The sequence below is a fragment of the Dipodomys ordii genome, unplaced genomic scaffold (assembly GCF_000151885.1).
Source record: "Dipodomys ordii isolate 6190 unplaced genomic scaffold, Dord_2.0 Scaffold45, whole genome shotgun sequence".
Taxonomy (NCBI): Eukaryota; Metazoa; Chordata; class Mammalia; order Rodentia; family Heteromyidae; genus Dipodomys; species Dipodomys ordii.
In genome coordinates, this window is record NW_012267261.1 from 9952884 (window position 1) to 9974783 (window position 21900).

The 21900-nt window shown below is 41.5% G+C and overlaps 1 protein-coding gene across 4 annotated transcripts in view; it reads right to left on the bottom strand.

Annotated features, from left to right (window-relative positions):
* The window catches only part of Kalrn (kalirin, RhoGEF kinase), a 531501-nt gene that overhangs the window by 387258 nt on the left and 122343 nt on the right, over positions 1–21900 (bottom strand). For all 4 annotated transcript variants that reach the window (XM_013019466.1, XM_013019467.1, XM_013019468.1 and 1 more), the window contains exons 2-3: positions 15876–15950; positions 10207–10321 (exon numbers count right to left, since the gene is read on the bottom strand). In XM_013019466.1, the coding sequence (XP_012874920.1) occupies positions 10207–10321; positions 15876–15950 (190 nt within the window). The remainder of the gene's footprint in view (positions 1–10206; positions 10322–15875; positions 15951–21900) is intronic.

The window sequence follows — 21900 nt, forward strand, 5'->3', positions numbered from 1 at the left end:
CTTGGAAAAAATCCTATTAAGTGAAGTAAGCCATGTCCAAAGAAACATAGGTCTCATGGTTTCCCTTATTTGCAATAACTAGTATATGTCTAGGACAAGCAGAAAAGGTCAAAAGCTATGTACATATGACCATATAAGCTGATGTTAAGCAAAATGAACCCAAAATTGGACACAAGAGGTTTTATCTTTGTTACTGTTATTTTTAATGTACTTATAATGTACTATGTGATTATTTTGTATAAAATAACCCATGGTATAACCCCTGTTTTCACTGTATTTGATTCTGGTGCCCTGCATCTTGTATATACATTTTTCTAATTTGGGGAGAGGAAGGTAAATAACAAAATCCTGAAATAAGGATATAGGTTGACCCATTGTAACATTGAGATGTACAAGACACTATGTTGAAAACTACAATTTCTGGTAGGGGAGGAAGAGCTGGGGAGGTGGGGAGGGAAGGGATAGGAGGGGAAAAACAAAGGAGAGGGTAAAATGCTTGACAGGAAATGTACTTATTACCTTACTCATGTAAGTGTAAACCCTCTGTACAGTATCTTTACAATAAAATATATATTAAAAATAGTGAGGCTTGGAAATTGATTTAGATGTCCGGTATTAGCATTAATTGAAATATGATAAATTCCAATTCCAAATTTTGAATGTTGCCTGAAAATATACTGCTAAATGAAAAATAGAACAAATTGTGTTATTAAAGAACTCTAAAAAAAACAGAAAGGAAATATGACAATATATATGTCATGCTAACTCAATATTAGAGCTGTAAGTGCCTTTTCAAAAAATTCTTTGTTTTCCTGTACTTATTTTCTACAATAAAGAAGTATTTTTTCCTAATTTAAAAGGTAGACCAAGACTATTAGGCACACACATTCATTTGTTTGACATTTATTACAATTCTATTACCTTACTGGCCCTATAGGTTTACTATGATTACGACTATCCCCCTAACCTGAAGTATAACTCAAACCCTAACTTTGACAAATCAGCATGAAGGATAATAGGCAAATGACAAAACAATGTTTCTACTTTCTTTCAAACCAGGCAAGGGCAAAGAAACTGCCACATCATCAACCCTTTCTGTGTGCTAAGTACTAGAAAAGGTACCACCTTGTGTAACCCTCACTCTAACTATGGGTGGTTGATATCTTTATGTCTAGTCTGCTGGTAACAAAATTTGTCAGCAAGCATATACATTGCTTGTTGCAGGGACAGGGACCCCCATGTAGCCTGCTCCTCCTGGGATGGAATATCCTGAATCACTTTCAGGTGTCAGTATTTCAAGCTCACTCTCTTCTGCTCATCCACAAATTAACAGTAATGCTCAAAGTTCTTCTATCCTAGCCAATGCTCAGTTCCTGGGACTTCTGCCTTCTGTATTCTTGATTTATCTCCTCAAGGCATTTGCTGGTTCCTAGAATAACCAGGGTTGTTTCTCAGTTACTTCATAGCCTCATGTTTTTGCCTCTGATGGCTCAGGACATCCTTCTCCAGGGAATCACAAATGTTTGTCTCTGCATCATGCCTGGCTTTCCCCCTCCTCCCTATAAACTGTTTCCTTTTCATCGTCTTTCCTTGAGCCCCTTGATCCTGCAGCATCTTTGGGACTATTCTTTCCATTTAGCAGTGAAATAACCATGAAAGTAAATCAACCTCAAACTGCATATTAGCTGACCACTACCGCCAGAACTGTGTTCCAGATGCCAGAAAAATTCAGATTCAGCTGGCAGCTATGTGAAGAAAACACCCAAGGAAAAGAACAGATGACCATCACTAGAATCCCAGAGAGTCCATCCCACCAAATCCAAGGCTTACGTTCAATCTCTTTGTCTCTAAATAGTTAATAAGGTCTTAACTGCATTTGCATTTTCCCTACACATCCCAGTGCAATTTGGTAACTAAATCAACTGGCTGTTATCCACAGATGAGCACAAACAGACAGCATGTGCTTGTCTAAACCTGAACACAAACACCAAAGGAGAAATTCTAAAGCATTCCACAGCATACTCTATGAAAGTAGGTTGAAGCACCAGTAGCCTCTGCCTACCACTGTTACTTCTGTCTGCCCCCTAACTCCTCACTTCCCTCTTCCACTTTTCCTTTGGTCCAATCCTCCTTCAAAGGCCACCTGGTCACACCACAAGGCAGTTTCCTGCACTGTCACACCTTCAGACTTCCTTTCTCTGGTCTCCACATTTCTTCAATGGACAAAAGATCAAGCTCTAGAGCCAGACCATCTAATCCAAATTATACTGTCTTTTACTTAAATTATATAGGCGAATCTTCCTGAGCCTCAGTTTCCTCATAAGTAAAATAGGAATGGTGGTAATTCCCATCTCAATGTGCTGCGCAAATTCAGTGCCTAGAACTGATCTTGTAAATGTCAAATAAATGCCAGTCATTATTAGATTCTACTGCAAATGTGTCATTTCTTAGCTTTCTAATCTTCCTACTTCCTCTTCCACTCAGCTGTCAGAATGGAACTTCTAAAGTGTAACTTTATCATTCTCCTGCTGAAGAGCTCTTCAATGCTCTTTATTATCTATTAGTAATACTTCTTAACTGGACCCATAGAATTGCTCAATTGTCTTTTGCCACATCCCTTACACTCTTAAAAAGACTCTATGCTTCTACCCTCTATGGGGAACTTAACTTGAAAACTCGCAACTTCCCCTGCCTAACCCAACCTTTTCTCCAAGCCTTTCCCTCTTCCTAGATTGTTCCTACCTCTTAGACCTTTGGCAAAATTCTCTAACTACTCAATCTTCTTTTCAGAGCACCTCCTTTCAAAGCCTCCCTATTCCAAGTCAACAGGAATGCTGGAGGTACTATGAGCTACAAGTCTATAGCACTGGGCTCAACCCTGCAATCCAATACCTGTCTCAGATGCTGCTCATGTTGATGCATGTGCCAGATCCCTCAGAACACAGGAGAAGAAGCAAGCCTGTGTTGGCTGAATCCACAGTGTACCTGGCACTGTGTATAAGCAGTAGGCATCTTTATTTGCTTAATACCAATCGAAACATTGAAAAAAATTCGCTTGTTCTTTGATATCTTAATCAATTACATTATCTACTCAAAGTATCAAGAAAAATAATCATGATTGATTTTCCTCATTTGAGTTAACTAAGAGAAACTTCTCAAAAGACATTTTAGTGCCTCATTAATCTGCTATTAATAATTTGGCCATAAACTTACCTCAGAGTTAATGTTTCTTTTTTTTTCCTTAAGTTTTAAAATTAGGTTTTAGGGCTGGGGGGTAGTTTAAGTGGTAGAACACCTGCCTAACAAGTACAAGGTCCTAATTCAAACCCTAGTATTATAACATACACACACACGCACACACACACACACACACACACACATTACAATTAGGCTTGAAGATCCATCCACATTGTTACCTATCAAAATAGTTCAAAAAGGTAGTCATAGAAAACTATACATGTATTAGAATGTGGTGGTACACACCTGTGGTCACAACACTAGGGACTAGGGAAGATGAGGCAGAAGGATCCTGCGTTCAAGGCCATCATAGGTGACACAGCAAGTGCCAGGCCAGCCTGGGCTATGTAGTGAGGTCCTGATTCAAAAAAGGCAAAATGTGGGGCGGGGAAAGGAAAGAAGGAAAACTACATATGGTAGGATATTATTTTTATAAAGCTTAAAACAAGCAAAACTAAACAATCTATTGTTTATAAAAACATTTGGTAAACTATACCAAAAAAGGCAAGAGAAAGGTAAACTAAAACTCTCCACAGTGATTTTTCTGGGAGAAGAGGAGAAGCTCTGGGCAGCATCAAGGGTTGAGGTGATGTTCTGCCTCTAAAGTACTCATCTTATTCTCATGCTTGGTAACTTCTATGTACATTACACGAATTTACCTAGGTAGCATATATTGCTCTGCTTTTATATATTTCATTATTTCTATTATAACCATTATTATACTTTGTGGGGGATAAAGTAACAATTACTTAGTGTCTGGGGGTATAACAGAGATTCGCAGATGTTTTCTCTCGAATAGTCTATGAGACAGTTATTCTTTTCCCAAATTAAAAATTAGATGTAGCTGGGTGCTGGTGGCTCACGCCTGTAATCTCAGGAGGCTGAGATCTGAGGATCGCGGTTCAAAGCCAGCCCAGGCAGGAGAGACAGTGAGACTCCTATCTCCAATAAACCACCAGAAAACCGGAAGTGGCGCTGTAGCTCAAATGGTAGAGCGTTTGCCTTGAGCTGAAGAGTTGAGGGACAGCGCCCAGGCCCAGAGTTCAAGCCCCACGGCCGACCAAAAAAAAAAAAAATTAGATGTAAACTCAGAAATATGTGATATGAATAATGTACCCAAGGCCTCATCTTGTGTTAAGTGTTTTCCATGTGTACTTCTTCATTCATCCATTCATTCTTCATCCCACCCACTGCCACTCAGAGACCTGGGAACATCAGCAGACTCCTCATCTTCTAGCTTCTCTTTATATACTCAATTATCAGAAGAAAATTATAGGAGACCAGAAGAGAGAAGAAAGGAAGGTCGGGATATCAAGTCCCTTGCCCTCATCAGGGAGTCTCTGGGAGGTGGTGGCATCTCCTTTTGAAGTCCCTAGCTCCTGTCTAGGTCCTCTCATAAAGTAACATTCTCTCTCCCTACTGGAGTACTTGATTTCACACTATCTCTTCAGGCTTAGACAGTGCATGTCTCCTACCTGCTGTTTCCAGCCTAGCTGCTTTCCCTGTAACCTCTCCAGATTTTTATAAATTATGCCTTCATTGAAGTCTTTTCCAGCTCCTGAGGGTGAGAGGCCACATTTTTTCCCAAGTCCAAAGTACTGGAGCTAGGATGAAAAGCCCAATGTTTTCCTTCTGTATCTTGTGTCTCTATCCTTTTCTGACTCTCAGGAAGGAGAATAACAATACAGTTACTAATGTGATTTTATATTCTTGAACTATTTTCTACTGAACATTATTTGCTCATTAGGGTTGGTGTTACACACAACTAACGAGAGGAAATATACTTAACTGGTAGTTGCTAAGAAATGTGTACAACATATGGAAATAAAGTGAAATGATAAACCCTCCACACACAGGCAACAAAACAAATTTCGGATGGATCTTAAAAAGTATTGACTTAATGTTGTTATGTGAATGTAAATATAACAATGTGACCTCAGTGATCTCATTAGTCCAGATTTCTGACTTTTCTATCACCTTGATTCCTCCCTACATCCTTCTTTACTTGATGGTCCCAGAACAAAGGGCAGAGCACCACAACACATCTTGACAGGCCCTAACAACAAAACAGATTTGATGATGACAGCTTGGATAACTCAGGATCTCTCATGCTGAAAATAGTGGGAGGAAACCCTTGCAGTTTTTACCTCCTCTTTACTTAACTGTCTTTCCTGGCTTCTTTGTTTGTCTTTTTTTTTGGTGATGCAGCACAAACTTTAAGTTCAATTTAGTTTTTGCTGGAATCAGTAGAACAAGAGCAAGAGCAAATGTTACCAAATAACAAGTCAAAAATAAGGGCACCTTGGTTTGATTGGCATCAGAGAGTAACCTGTCCTAATTTCTTGTCATTTATTCCTCACTAATATGATACCTGCATTAATTGATAGAACCCTCAACATCTCAGCAGCACTGTGAGAGCAGTCAAGTGGCATGTACAGCCCCTGGTATGTACACTACACACCCTTGGGAGCAGCAGAAAGATTGTGACCAAACAGACTAACCACAACGATGAAGATAAGAAAGTCAATGCAACACTGATTACTCACAATTCTGAACTAGAGGTAATGCTCAGAAATCCCCATTTCTAGCATATGGTCAGCTCCCAATAGTCCACATCGTGGGCCCTGTCAGTATTTGTTTACTCTTGGGGTAGATTTTCAACCCTGTCTCTCAATTTCTAGGAACATTTAACAGCTGATTGTATCTGTAGAATATTTCCTTCTTACTCCTTTCACACATAAGAAACTACAAGCAGATAGCAAGCCAGAATGATTTTTAAGCTAGATAAATGTAAGATGGGTGACAGTTGGAAGAGATAACATGAAACTCATTAAGACCTCCATCCAGGTCCTGACTCATAGTAAAGAAATATTTGTTGAACTGAATGGAAGAAAAGTCAAATTAGAAGATCCTTATTGTCTTTTCCCTACCCTAATGCTCTGTTATTTCTCAGACCTAGGTGCTGGAAGACCTGGAAAGGACCCAGGACATAGATGCCCAAACTCACCAGAGCATAGCAATAGAGACTGACAAGAGTCATCCCAGGCTGAGATGAACCCCGAAAAGCTAACTGAGGACTAATGAAAGTTCTCACATCTAGTATAATGGCAGGTAATGTCCCAAATTGCCACCCAGAGTCCAGAGAGATTAAGAAGCAATTCTATTAGTATTGGTGCTATAATCTAAGACCTAGAATCTTAGGCCTTAGATTCTATAGGAATGAAATAAGGGATGCATCTGTTGGTGGAATGGTATTACTTTGTTCTGAGGTCCTGGATTTTATGTTTTGTTTTGTTTCCCAATATCACAGCAACCTAGAAAAGAATCAGAAATTACCTCATCTTCTAATCCAGTTCAAGAATTCTCTCTACAACATCCCTAAGGTAGGGACCATCCAGTGTCTAGGGACCCAATAAGAAGTAGCAGTACTGCTGCTGGACAGCTCCCAGGTGGGAGAATATTTCTTCACTTTAGAGTTCTGATCTCTACTTGGAGATACAGCAAAGACTATCCTGCTTGCCCTCTACAGGATAGCTCTTCTGATACCTGAAGTTGGGAGTCATTTCTCTCTTCCATTCTCATGCCTTCCGCTAAACAGTCCTCATTCCTTCAACTGCAGACATGATTTGTGGGTGCTTCTCTCTCAACACTGACTGATCTATGACACTGGCAATTTGGGATATTGCAGAGTGGAATATAATGGTCTTAATATAGCTTGACTTGCACAACACATCAAAGGACTGCTTCTTCCAATCATTTCTGTTATCAGAGATCATTTGCTTAATCTCTTCTAGAATGTTGCCCACCTTCCCCACTCCTAAATGGCCATTGTGCAGGCTGGTTCCTTAGATTCCAATATCTTAATCACTCATTCTTCCTTACTAGTCTGTCTTCTGCTAACGGGTTCATGTCTCACAGTACCAGTAGCCACCTCCTGTGCTGCCTTTTGCTGTTGCAGGTTTGAACTGTGTCAAGGTTTCCCTGACTTCCTCAAAATGTCTCTTCCCACACACCACGAATCCTCGATCTACCTGGCATACAGAGGTGCTAAATACTTGTTAAATAAAAAATAAATGCATGAATACCAAATTTCACCTACAGACTTGATCACACTGTCTGAAGTAATATGGTCCATTTCCAAACAGAAGCCTCTTCCTTTAACATCCTGGAGCATGACCCAGGATGAATAATTTCTTCTTATTAAAATCATCCACCTAATCTAGCTGTTCATTTTCCAAGTCCCTCTTCTCTCTCAAAGTCATGGCTGGACAGCAGAATAGCTCACTAAATTCTTGAGCTTCCCTACCAGATGTCACTGTCTTTAGAACAACTCTGCTGCAGGTTCAGTCTCCAGACATTGGCATGGGTGACCTGGTAGCCAAGAGAACCAGGAAGTGATTGGTGGGCATGACTACTGGTAGTCTCTGAGTTTGCTCAGGTGCTCACATTCCCAGGAAGTTCAAGTCCCTGGGGATGGAGACAATCGATTATCACAGATCAATTCTTTCTCCTGAATATGACAATAACATTACTACTGCCCACCTTCCAGAGCTCCTCTTTTCTCATAAGCACAGCATGTGATTCTTGTAACCTTGTGTGTATGAAGCAGGGAGACTGTATGTATTATACTCCACCCGTGATAATGTATTCTTTCTCTTGTTTTGCTTTTAGTGGAGGTACTGAGATTTGAACTATGGCTTCTTACTAGACTTGTACTTACCACTTGAGTCACATCTCCAACCTTTTTGGGGGGCTTTCAGTTATTTTTCAGATAGTATCTTGCCCCTAGATCTTCCTACCTATTCCTTTTACATAGCTGGGAAGACAGAAACAGAAACACATTACACCAGGCCTGTTGACTTAGATGGAGTCTCGCTAGTTTTTTGCCTGGACAGGCCTTGAATCAGCATCTTCCCAATCACTGTCTTTTGAGTAGCTGAGATTAGAAGCATGACCAATCATGTGTGACCCTTCTCCTTTACTTTTATGACCTTCCTCTCAGCCTCTCTTGTGTTGGGGTTTCATTGCTTTTCATTCAACAGAAATATTTTCTTTTAAAAATAAATTTTAATCCATTTTGTCACAATCTTTAAGAAGTCAGAATGAAGAAAAATGTTTTTCCAACTCTTTCCTTTTTTATTCTAAAAATTGAGCCTCTATTAGTTGCAAGTATGTAATGAACATGCAAGGAAGAAAAATGCACCTTTTATGTCTCCTGGAATTCCAATTTCTTCCCTATGAAAACTTCTCTGGTAAATTGCTATAGAGAGTACCTAGTTTTGTGCCTGTTGGTAGCATGTTTGGGGAAAGCACTTTTAAAACCTGATTTGTCTGAATTTGTCTGATTTGCTGAATTACCTAGATCAATCAAGGATTACTTAGTCCATCTTCTTGCTCCTGAGACATGGGAACATTTCTTCACTCTAAAGACCTCTGCGGGGGAGTAGGGGAGATCGTAGGGGAGGGGAGAGGATCTTTTATGCTTTTATTCTTCAGTTCATTGTCTCATGTACTCAAAGCTTAGAATTTTTCAGATATAATCCAAATCTCTTTTACTGGAGCTTAAGACTCTTTTATCTTTTTTCCTGGTCCCCAGTGGATATCATAAAGAAAAAAAGAGAGACTTGTTGATGTCTGTTTGTTCACAACCTTCTGCTTGGAGCTCTCTGGGGCTCACCATTCCATTCAGCATCCTTCCAAGCATTTGATAACTGCTCTTAAAATCCCCTTTACCACCTGCCCATCACCATCTACCAATCCTTTTTACATTTTCCTCCCCCACAGTGCTCTGAAATATGGTGCTTGCCTCACTTGACATCTGCTTGAAGAACTTAATCAGCACATTCAAACATATCCCAGGTCTCCTCACAAAGGCAGCTCTGACGATATAGCTCGTCCGTGTGACTTACTAATTCTCCCACAAGATGCACTGACGCAGGAGATGAAGATTCTGAGAGCCCAAGACACCGCCTCTTATCTGCCAACAACGAACACTTCACAGGCTTTAGCTCCACAAGGCACAGGGAGCACCGCCCTTGCTGGTGGAGATCAAGGACCAAGGGTGGGAGAGAGCATGGGGAGAGGACTGGAGTCAGGGTTGGTGAGTTCCAAGCAAGCTCAACCACTGACCTCTGTGAGCTGCTCATGTCCTGCTTCAGCCCATTCCCTAAACAGAAGGCAATATGTATTTGCCCAAAAAGCTCTCTTCTGATTCTCACATTCTGTGAGTCTCTAACAAGCCAAGGTCTCCCTCCCTCCCGTCTCAACACACTAACCATGTCCTCAGTCTGTCTGTTACCACTTGCCTCAGTGGCCAGCAGCCACCTACACAATGCTTCTTCATCTTTCCTTCAGTATCACCCTCTGCTCCAAAAGAGCCTTTTAGATATCTCCCAATCTCTCTACCCAATGAAATTTTAATAATACATACTAACATGCATCTGTTCTTTATGTAGAACCACTCTTACTGGCATATGGGGGTAAAATTCACTTGATGCCTTCCCGAATCAGTTTTCACCTATCTTGGAGGCACTGCAGGACAAGGCCCACCTATAGCTAAGTGACACAAATGGAGTTATTTACACCAAACTCCAAGCACCTCAGATCTGTTCCTAAACCTGTGATTCTAAAAGGAACCTGTTATACAAGCCAGAGTGGGATCAGCCACTGATCTCAGCAGCTTCTCATTCCTCCACCCCAGGCCACATTGTTTCCTGGTGCAGACCCCAGACTGGTCCTCTCAGCCTGTGTCCTCCCCTCTGCCCACAGTTCCCACTGCCAGCTGCCTTTTCATTCACACAAATCTCAGCAGGAACCATGGGAGTGATGGAAACAGGGAAACAATGGAAGGAGAGGTTCCAGGAATAATGAGAATGTACTCTAAGGGCCCCTGGCAGAGATGCATACTTTTTCAACTCACTGGCATCAGCCCAGCTCTCTTCCCCTGTAGGCCATTCCCCTTCACCTTACCTTGGCACACTGGCCAAATACGTCACAAGTTTCCGCAGGTCTTCCTGTCTTATTCTGTCATGATTGCTGCGAGCAGGGAAGGTCAAGATGGGTCCGCCTCGCTTGTCACGGCCCCCTGTGGAAAGCAAGAAGAAGGAGTTTAAGAAATGCATCTAGGAAAGTCAGCCATGGAGAAAAGAGAGTCCAGAGTGCTGGACAATATGATGCCCAAGGAAATTGGTCCTTGCTTAGAACCAGTTGGAGGTTTAAATATATGAAACACATTTGGCTTTGGTAAGTGTTTTGAGGTTTCTGCTGTCCCATCTGTAAAAGGTAAAAACCATAGGAGCACATCACAGCACTGTTGCAAAGAATAATGGGCTGAAACCTGGGAAGTACTTTAAAAAGCAGAACTCTCTACACATATGAAATGGTAAGAAGGTGATTATGACTGCTCATATTGAGAAAACAAGATCGGTAGAGGACTTTGTCTTTAGAAACTTAACCCCCAGTCACTCCTTTCTGCAGACCCCTGTGAAGTGAAAGTATGCAATGAACTGATAACCACAGTGGGGAAGCCTTAGAGTATACATCTGGGCAGCATTGCAAGGAGATTTTTGGGGAAAAAAACATTGAGGGCTAGGTGTGGTGGTACATGGCTGTAATCTCAGCTATTAATGGGACATAGATCAGGATGTTCACAGTTTAAAGCCAGTGAAAGCAAAAAGTTAACAGGATCCAAATTCAATGAATAGCAATGTTGGCCAAAATGCAAGCACAAAGGAACCCTTACACACTGCTAGTGAGAATGTACATTAGTGTAGTCATTATGGAAACAAGTATAGAAGTTCCTCAAAAACTGAAGTAGAGAACTACAGTATGTATGTTCATCCTATGCCACGCCTGGGCATATAGCTGAGGGATCTATGCCTGAATACTATAAATACACATATTTATACATATACACATATTTATAACAGCACTATTCACAATAGCCAAACTATGGAAACAGCCTATATGTCTGTCCTTCAATTGATGAGTGGATAATGAAAATGTGAGAACCTCCATCCCCACTGCTAAGTACAATGTGTATTTTTCAGGTGGATCCCAGAGGGTAGGAATGAAAAAAGTTTCAAAAAGGAGACAGAGATGGTGGCATGATCTTCAACAACACCACTCCTTTGTGCATACTGCCTACTTGCTGAGCAAGGTTCTAGTGCTAGGGCCTAAAGGACAAGAATACAGAGAATAGAGGAAGTGGGGATGCTTAGGTGTTCTAGAAATGGCAATGAGCCCCTTCTGTACAGGCAGGACAAGGCTCAGGAAGGAGGCTAGGCTAAAAGATGTTTCTTTGATGAAGTAGAGAATAAATGGTGCTCACATCCTCAGGTGGTATCGTGCTCCAATTAGGGCAAGCAGATTAGGATAGGTTTTGGGGGTGGGAGATACACTTCAGAAAACATACCAAATGTTTTGTTCACACAATAGTTTTGTACAGAGAAAGAGAGATGGGGGTAGAGGGAATTCAGTGGCTCATGTCTGTAATCCCAGTTACTCAGAAGACTAAGAGTTGAGTATTGCAGTTTAAAGTCAGCCAGGCAAGAAAGTCTGTGAGACACTTATCTCCAATTATCCAGCAAAAAGCTGGCGTTGAGTGAAAAAGCTAAGAGATGGTGCCTAGGACCTAGTTCAAGTCCCAGTGACACTAAAAGGAGGGCAGGTGGTAAGAGGTTATTCTACCGTTAGAAAGTACCAATCATGAATGGAGCAAAACCCCAACATGAGTATGAGGGAAGGGGTCCAGCACCTAGTGGGCTGGACAAAGATAAAGTTCTTTACTGTAGAACCTCCCAGCGCGTTAAAATATTAATGTACTCTATTGAATGTTCCATATCCAGGGGAGAAATACTGGGGGGAGGGAGCTTTCATATGCAGAATTTCCCAGGTTTGAGAATAGTCACTTTCCCTGTTTTGAGGATCATCCTGTGAGACTATGCAACATACTTGAGACAGGGTACAAATAATTGTACTTCACTGGCATGGACTTCCCTGGAAACAATGATGGCAAAGGATGCTGGTGGGAGAGAAGGCGGCAGAAAGGAGTTCTCAGGATGTGTCTAAGGCAGGATGCATCTGAAAATGAAGATTAGGGGTCCTGCATGGGGAGGTGGGATAGAAGGCACAATGTGTGCGGTTAGTAGGAGGCAGAAGCGCAGTACAAAGAAATCCAGGGAGGCCTGAGAGCCAGCAAGCTGTGAATGATGTAGAGGGATGGGGCAGGGTGGGATCAGGAGAGGCTCACTGAGGGACAGCCACAGCCGCTGTCTCACACACACACCCACTCGCCCACATGCAGAAGTAGTTAGGCTGCCCTGACTTATTCCAGATGTCCGTTGCCATGGCAGCGTGCTTTCCTTTCACCTGGTCAAAGCCAAGGTGCTAGCAGAGAGGGTGGCACAACTGTTTGTTTCTCTACCTATCTCCTTCCTTGCCTTGTTCATTTTTTTCTCAGAAAGAAATGCAACTGCTTGGGTGAATTAATTTGAGATTTCTTTATTTTGTATAATTTTGTGTTTTGTTTCTTGCTGGCTCCGAATGTTGCAGGAGTTTTCTGGTTTGGGTTTTTGTTTTTATGTGTATGTGTGTTACTTTTTGTTTTCTTCCTTAGATGCAGCCAGTCATTATCTCCCTGTCACTCTCAGAGTGTTTCTCAGGTATGGTGGGGCAACTGTTCCCTAAACCCAGAAGCTCTTAGCACTGCAGGTGTGGGTGAATCATGTTCACCAAGGCTGCTTAGGAGTGAGCATCACACTCCTGTTCCTTTGCCCTTGTTTGGGAAGTTTCTACCTGACCCCAGTCCAGATTGCCTTCCTGGCATGCAACTCAATGAGCTCCATGAAGCATTTTCATAATTCTCTACCACTTGGGGAGGTCTGTCCTAGTCCTGACTGAATATACTGGGGAAAAATAAACCATGAACAATGAAATAAGGGTATACCTTGTCGGTACTCATTTACCCCAAGCTGATGGAGAACAGGATGATGTAAGACATTCATATTAAATCCAGGAAGGCCTGCTAGAGAAGGTAAAATGGGAACTTACTTGAAAGGAGAAGAGAGGTTCAAACAGGCAAGTAAGAAGGCACTGCCAGGAAGGATGGACTATATGGGAGTAACCCACAGGATACCAAGGGAATATCAGCAGGAGACTGAGGTGTCAGGAAAGACACTGGATTAACTAAGCCACAAAATAGAAGAAAGAGGGCTGTGGCCATGTTGTAGGAGTCCAAGCTGTAAGTCAGGAGACTGGCACTGCCCAGTGGCCTGTAGCACTTCTACCTACATCTTCCCACATGCTCGGCAAGCACTTTAAAAGTTGTCTCACCTGTATCACTGCTTGTACTAAAGTCACACTATAGGACCCTCCTGAGGTGCTGTTCAGCCTGTGCCTCAACATCTTCAGTGACTGGAAGCTCCCTACCTACCTAACCTCGCATGCAAACACCTAACACAAATGAGCAAATGTAGCTTCCTGATCTCTACTGTCATAACAACAATAGCAGAATAAAATACTGTTTGTACTATTGTTTCAAAATACACTTGGTGTCTTATAAAGGAATCTATGTAAACTACCTCGCTTCCCATACTACATTAATCCCCAGGACTCCTGCCTTCTCTTGATGAGGTGCAATACAACCTATGCACAGTTTCTACTTCTCTATAACTGCCCCCTCTCTCCTCTCCATTTTTTTTGTTTCTCATCAGCCAGACAACTAATGCCTACACAGTGGGCACCTGCATGAAGGGAATGTGCCAGCTCTTGTCCTGTAACTCCACAGCCTTTCCATGAAGACAAGAAAAGTCACCTAGGAACCAAGGTTCTGTGTAACCATAGGTGTCACCACACTGCCATCATCCAGCCCAGCCTCAGGCTTTGCCAGGGGTTCTGGTCCAGGAGACTTCAGGGTGAGCTGCCAAGTCCATGACAAATTACTATATCATCAATAGGAAACAAACCCATTGCCTAAGCAAACACACATGATGTATTACAGCATGACTTTATTTACAACAAAAGCAGTAGCCAGGTACTGGTGGCTCACGCCTATAATCCTAGCAACTCAGGAGGCTAAGATCTGAGGATCACTGTTCAAAGCCAGCGGGGCAGGAAAGTCTGTGACACTCATCTCCAATTAAGCACCGGAAAACCAGAAGTGGAGCTGTGGCTCAAAGTGGTTGAGTTTGAGCAAAAGAGCTCAGGGATAGCACCCAGGCCTTGAGTTCAAGTCTCATGACTTTTTAAAAAAAGCAGCAATTGTCCCATAGGCTGCAGATGCTAATCCCTGAATTAGATATTGAGAGGTTCAAAAGTCTTTTATTTTATTTTTTTATGGTCAAGGTTATGTACCGAGGGGTTACATTTACATAAATAAGGTAAAAAGTACATTTCTTGTCAACCTTATTACCCCTTTCCCTTATTTTTCTCCTATTTTCCCTCCCTCCCATCCTCCCCACCCCCCTTCCCCTCCCCACCAAGTTGTACAGATCATTTCCAACATATTGTCTTGTGTATGTCGCTGCCCATTTCCTGTGAGGAGCAGGAATGTTTCTTTTGCATTTTTTTCTTTTTTCATTTCATCCTACTTTCTTTGCTACCTTAAAAGACATTAAGAGGTCCAGGTGTAAAATTAGTATATGTCTAGGATAGTCCTAGCAGAGGATCACAATATCTCAGGAGCTGTGTACATATGACCATATAAAATAATGCTAATTGAAATGAAACTCCAAAACATGGAAACAACAGGTCTTTTTTTTTGGTTGTTGACTTTGTCATCAATGTCAATCAAATACTTTCTTATTTCATTTTTTTTCCTTTGGTTTATCCCTGGCAAGCTCTATCTTTGATTCTGGTACCCTGCGTCTTGTATATATGTTTATCTGATTTGGGGAAGGGAAGGGAATAGCAAAATGGTGAAACAAGGATGAAAGATGATTTAATGCAACAATGATACTCACAAGACACAATGTCAGAAATGAACTTTATAACTTTGGCAGGGGGAAAGGAATAAGAGAAGGGAGGAACAGTGGGAGGAAAATGAAGGAATGGGTAACAATGTTTGATAAGAAATGTACTCATCACCTTACTTATGTAACTGTAACCCCTCCGTACAGCACCTTTACAATAAAATAAAAATAAAGAAATAAAGAAAGAGGTCCAGGTGTATGAAATGTGTAGGGGAGATAAGTCAGGAGCAAATATTTGGAAGTCATTATTCAGGGGGGAAAAAAGAGAAGATTCCTAAATACAAAGTTTTTTTTCTTTGTCAGGAAAAAAGAGAGGGAGGATCTAAATTTTAATCTCCTATTCATGATCTACTCAGAAACAAATCCAGGTATGACCTCCAAATATGTCTGAGGTGGATTCTCTCTTGTTTATGGAGTGAGTTTCTCATAGTACTCAGTTGTTTCTACCAGGACAGAGGGAGGGGTGAGGAAGGATGTGTACAGTATGTGGTGTGTGTGTGTGTGTGTGTGTGTGTGTGTGTGTCCTCCAGAACCTGCAGATGGGACCGCAGCCCTCTTTTCTCTGTCCGCTTGCTTGTGCAGAAAGTGAGTGTCTGAACACATGTACACACACACACACACACACAACTTCTCTAGATCTGTTACAGAGAAAAGTTCATAAATACTCACCAGACACAAAGGCCACTTTTTCCTTTAGGATAGGAAGGACATCGGAAGCTTTCAAACCATCATTCCGAAAAGATCCTAAGGGATAACAAGACAGAAGAATCAGGTAAAAGAGGTCAGCTCGCTGAATCCTTGGGTTCTACCCTTAGCTTTCCATCCCACCATCCAGTCTTGTTCAGGTCCTGTGGTCCAGATAAACACACAGGAGGGCCCCTAATAGAAAGGACACTTCCTTGTGATGCTGGGGCACAAGCATTTCCTCCCCTCCTGACCCCTCTCAAGGAGATAGTTCAAGTCATTTCCATGAGCATATATACAAAGCTCCATGCTCTGGTACTGCCGTTTGCTGCTGAGCAATTTGAAAATGGAAGCACACATTTGTGTACTTCCAGTGCTTGGCTCAGTGACTGTATATAAAAAGCACTTGGGAATTATGTTAAATTAGCCCACTGATATTAAGACGGATTCCAATGCCCTGAATAATTCTTCTTGACTTTCCTCTAAGTGGCACATGGACAATTGCTCTTCAATTTACAAGTGGGAAAAGTAAACCATGAAAATCCTACAGCTGAAAGCAAAGTTGATGATACCCTTCTGTTCTCTCTTTCCTCCTCCCATTTGACGTCATCAGCAACAGCCCACAATACAGGACAAGGGGAGATAATAGGGAAGGAAACACACTTCTTTTAGTCTGTTCTTTAAGTCTCACTTCTCAGTTGGAAAGAGCTTCCTGGGTCTAGCTGAGAACTGGAGGTGGAGAAACAGGGAGTTCAAAAATAATGGAAAATAAAGATGTGCCTGTAGAAACAGCATGGCATATCTCAAAACCTGGGAGGCAAAGGACAACCCAGCCTGGTATGGGAAGGAGAACCCAGCTTTCACATGCAAAGCCCTGCAGTCTAACTCACTGTGCCCCATTTGTTAGCTCAATCATCCCACAAGGTCTCTCAGGGAGAACCACCCACACATACTCCCTTCAAGTCACTACTGTATCTTTCTTGTATTTTAGCACTAGGTACATGACACAAATGGACCCCAGAGGGCAAGTCATTTCAGTACAGTAGAGTCAAGGACCACAGAGGTACCCTCTACTGCTTTTGTCCTTGAGGTCTTCCGTGGGCCCAAATCTCAAAGGAGAGCAACACCTTGTTCAAGGACAGTCACCTTTGATCCCTCAGTCTACAACACCAACCCTTTCGACAGACCCATCTAGGAATTTTAGAACCACTCAAGAATAAGATCACTAGCCTAGGGGATGAAAAATGTGCCTGTGTACACTCAATCAAGGAGGACTAGAGATGTGTCCCCAAATGCCTGCATCCATGGTTAGAAGTCAAATCTTCACCCAAAACCAATTTCTAAAATATATGTGACCATTTCACCTATTGTATTTTTTTGTATTTCACTAAACAAAGACAAACAGCTTTTTTTATTCACCAACTGCTTCTCTTTACAAGTTGTCAGATAAGAACTGTGCTGGAGGAACTAGCTGCAATACTCATGGGGCAATGGAAGAGAAAACAATAAACTAAAGAGTATAGAGAGAAAGTTCTGAGTTCAAAGCCTACAGTACTATTTGGCACATTGTAGCCTTAGTTCCTACAGATATTTGTGCCCAAATCTTATCTTCTACGCAGACAAACAATAGAGACTAATGAGACTCAATCTAAATTATGATAGCATTGCAAGTCGATACATAAATTTTTGCTGTGTTTTTTGTTTCTTTTCTTTTTCATCCTCATGGAGCAAAGAAACATTTCAGCTTCTTTATAGGGAGAACCCTACTTGGGATTCCCAACTAGATAATGACCACTGTTAACTAACACATGACTTATTTGTGTAAAATATTGCTTCTAAATAAAAATAAGCTTTTATTCATGAAATATGTATTTCATCAGTTTCAAATGTTCTCCTTAACATCAATTCTTCTTCTTCTTTTTTTTGTCTGTCATGGGGCTCGAACTCTAGGCCTGAGCACTGTCCCTCAGCTCTTCAGCTCAAGGCTAGTGCTCTACCAATGGAGCTACAGTGCCATTTCCGGTTTTCTGGTGGTTTATTGGAGATAAGAATTTCACAGACCTTCCTGCCTGGGCTGGCTTTGAACCGTGATCCTCAGATCTCAGCCTCCTGAGTAGCTAGGATTACAGGCATGAGCCACCGGCACCCGGCTTTCCTTAACATCAATTCTGTACATTTAACTTCTATAGAAAAACGTGCTCAATATGAAAAATTAAATTCCATTTTGTATTTTCTCCACCTATTCACAAATTCAAAATAAGCAAGTCCCAAACAAATGAGATTTTACAATGAGTCCACATAATCCTGTTCTCTCCTAAACTCCTGTCCTATTTTTCCCACTGCTTCTCTTCTCCTACTGCATATACAAGAGGAGCCTAATTCCAAACAGTTCCAGCGCTTTACTTTTGCAACTGCTAATGGAAACAAAAACATCCCCACCCTATCTTTTTCCCACTCTGATCTGCAGGGATCAAGAGCTAGTGGGAGCTCCCAATCTCATCTTGTACACTTACCATGCCCCACTTCTTTCTTGCTCCAGGTTCCAGGACCTGGGGGATAGCATGCAGCTCACTCATGCAGCTAGTGATCATTACTCCAGTAATGCGAAATGTCCTGGGTTCAGTTGTTTGTTCTCAGATTCCCAGAACTTTCTCATCCCAGGCTGGAGATCTCCCCAACCAATTCAACTCACTGCTGGGTGATCTGCCTGAATCTGAAAACCTGAAGTACCCAGATTTACAAAATCTATAACTAAGGGATAATCATTTCCAACAGCAACAACAGCATGATTTTGCACATTATAAAGAGTTTGCTCCAGGGTCTCTTTAAATAAAAGTTCCCTTAGTGGTTTAAATTAGTTTTTCATTTGCCAAAAATTGAATTACAAATAACTTTTCAACAACACATGTATTATGTAAAGCCAAGTAGAGCTAAACTAATTAGCCTAACAGCTCAGAAATTGGTGACCTTGCATATAAAATCTATTTGCACTGGCTGAAGATCCTATGTATCAACTTCCCCAAGGCCCCCATGAAACCAGCTGTTGGAATATATAATAAGGGGTAAGTTCACTGAACACCAAACAGGATTAACAAAATAGCAACATTCTTCTCACAATCAGATATATGTCATATAGATCATATTTGATAAAAGGATAACTAAACAAAAGCTAACTCTTCCTAAAGTGACATACACTAGACCAGAGACTTCACCTGTCAATAGTAAGACACAGTTACATAAGTAGTTATCTCCCAGGTAGCACTCAGCTTTAATACTCAGATTAGTTTTTTGCTTCCTGCTGTTTGTGTGTTCCAGTACTGAGGCTTGAACTCAAGGCTTCTCACTTTCACTTGGCTTTTTCCACTCATAGCTAGAGCTCTACCACTCAATCCACGTTTCTAGTTCTGGCTTTCTGCTGTCTAATGATAAAAGTCTCCCATTTGTCTGCCTAGGCTGGCTCCAAACCTTGATTCTTAGATCTCAGCCTCCTGTGTAGCCGGGATTATAGGCATGAGACACCAGAGCCTGGCTTTTCTTTATATTATTGGCCTTTAAAATTCCCAGATTATTAGATCAATATACTTGGAGAGGAAGTATTGGAAACAAATTCCTCAAGAAGACTGTGTGCATTGAAAAGATAAAACAACCACATTCCTAGCATATTCTTTTTTCCAGGAACCAGTTAGGAAATTTGGGTGTTTGGGGCAGGTCACCACATTTTGTAAGTAGTCTAAATTGCCAAAATAGGAGAAAACAAACCCTGAAAACATACCTTGAAAGAGGCAGCTTACAGTCCAGCTGCTATTTCTGATACAAAAAGTATACCAGATTGCATTATTAAGCCATAAACACGAGACAAAGGTAGACCAGTTTCTTTCTTTAAAAGAAAGGCCTGCCTGTTGAAATAGTAGACCCCCCTCACTCCCACACACTACTTCTACAAAAGGTCTAAGGAGAAAAAGAGCCCCTAATTCCTTGGAGTTTGTTTTCTAGTTTTCCAGAAAACAAAACACGCAAGTGGGCACCCTGGGCACCCTTGTGGACCTGACGCAATGTGGGTGCTGTGCTTCCTCTTAAGGACAAAGGCATGCCTGGCTGGCATTCAGTACTTAATCCCACCCCATTCATGTCCTGCTGTTGTCAGAATTACAAGCCTGCTGTTCTCTTAATTAGCAAAGTTGAAATGCTCCACATATATTAGGGAAGTAAAAATTACCACTGCCATCTCCCCAGGATTCTTCAGCATGGGTCTCCTCCAAGCCCCTTTCTGCTTCTCCTTGCCCCACATTGCTTCTGCTTGTTCCTCATGCTTTCCTCATTTGCATTTTCCACACTGGAAAATGCCAGTGACCCCCATGCTAGCTCCTAGCTCCTAATATGCATATTTCCATGGGAAGAGCGAGACTAGCCCTTGTGCCATGGGTTTCCATCCTTGGTTTTTCTGGGTCTTAGAAAGAAGTAAATTCCAGGGCAGCAGGTGCTTGTGGTCCAAGCTAACCTCCTTCTGATAGCAATCCTGATTTCAACCAACAGAAAAACAACTGTTGGACCATTAATTGACCATTTGGAAGTATACACTACGAGAGTATCCGTGGATTGTTCTTTATTTCCTTTTGCTTCTCAGTCACTATCTTTTAATTTGCACACATTGAAAGTGACTGTATAAACTAATTTTGTTTGTTGTTCCTGGGGCTTAAACTCAGGGACTGGGTGATTTCCCAGAGCTTTTGTTCTAAAGGCTAAACACTCAACATTTGAGCCACAACAAACCACTTCTGGCTTTTTGGGTGGTTAACTGGAGATAAGAGTCTAATGGAGTTTCCTGTCCAGGCTGGCTTCAGACCACAATCCTCAGAAATCAGCCTCCTGACTAATTAGGATTTCAGGTAAGAAGCACTGCCATTCAGCTTGTTAAGCTTTTTAAACTTGCTTCAAGGAGGCTAAGCCCTGTTTTACCATTTGGATAGTAAGTGTTCCAATATTCAGGTTCCTGCATCTTGCCAGTAGTGTCAATATGGGAGTCCTGTGTAGTCTGTAAAGATGATGTCATATCTCCAAACAGCACATTGTCCTATCTCTGCTACTAGCCCCTCAGAGAACAAGGTCCATTATTTGTTTGTCATCAATGCTTTACATAAGGCCTAGCACAAGATAAGTGCTAGGTTAAAATTAAAAATAATAAAAGAATGAACCTTAGAGCAGAAAAATGTCAAAATTATACTCAAACCAAGATTGGATATAATTTTGAGAGTCTTGAGATTCTTACCTGTAAGCCAAATCTCTATTGTATAGCACCTCAGTTGGTGACTTAACATTACTTTGGAAGGCTTCTAAAGCTTTGATACTCAAAGCAATATGCACATAAGTAATCTACCATGTAGGACCTGATAAAAATGCAGCTTCCATCTCAGACCTATAGAATTAGGATTGTAGTAAAACAGGTTTTTCTTTCTACTTACAAAGAATATTATGAGACAGAGAAGAAGCCACTTCCTAACTGGGGCCTGAAATCTGCTCAAGCTACTCAGTTTCCTCCTGTTCCACCATGAGAAGGCCCTTCTCCCTGCCCAGGGTTCTAAAGATTCAGCTGTCACCCCATCACTAATATTCAGTGCTAGAATAAGAGAAAACAAAGCAAATAGTTTGTTCCTCCCTTCAGGACTTTTAAACTAGACTCTCTTATTTATTTGTTTGTTTGTTTTTGTGAGCATGAGCCTTTATAAATCTTACTCATCCATGTTGCTTAGAATTTGGTAACTTAAGCTACTCCCTCATGTATCAAGATATTTTAATTCCACAACAAATCTTCCTTCTTACCTTCCAATCTCTGTCTTCTCTCAGTATGATATATATTGTCATTGATCACATTTATAGAGCAAGATGCCATCTCTGGGCCATCTGAAATGGCCCTGGGGGACAGAGGGGCCTCTGTTTATGCTTCCTTATCCCATCTACCTCCAACACACAGATGCAAAACTCTCAAACACTGGGCAATATCAGACAAGAAACA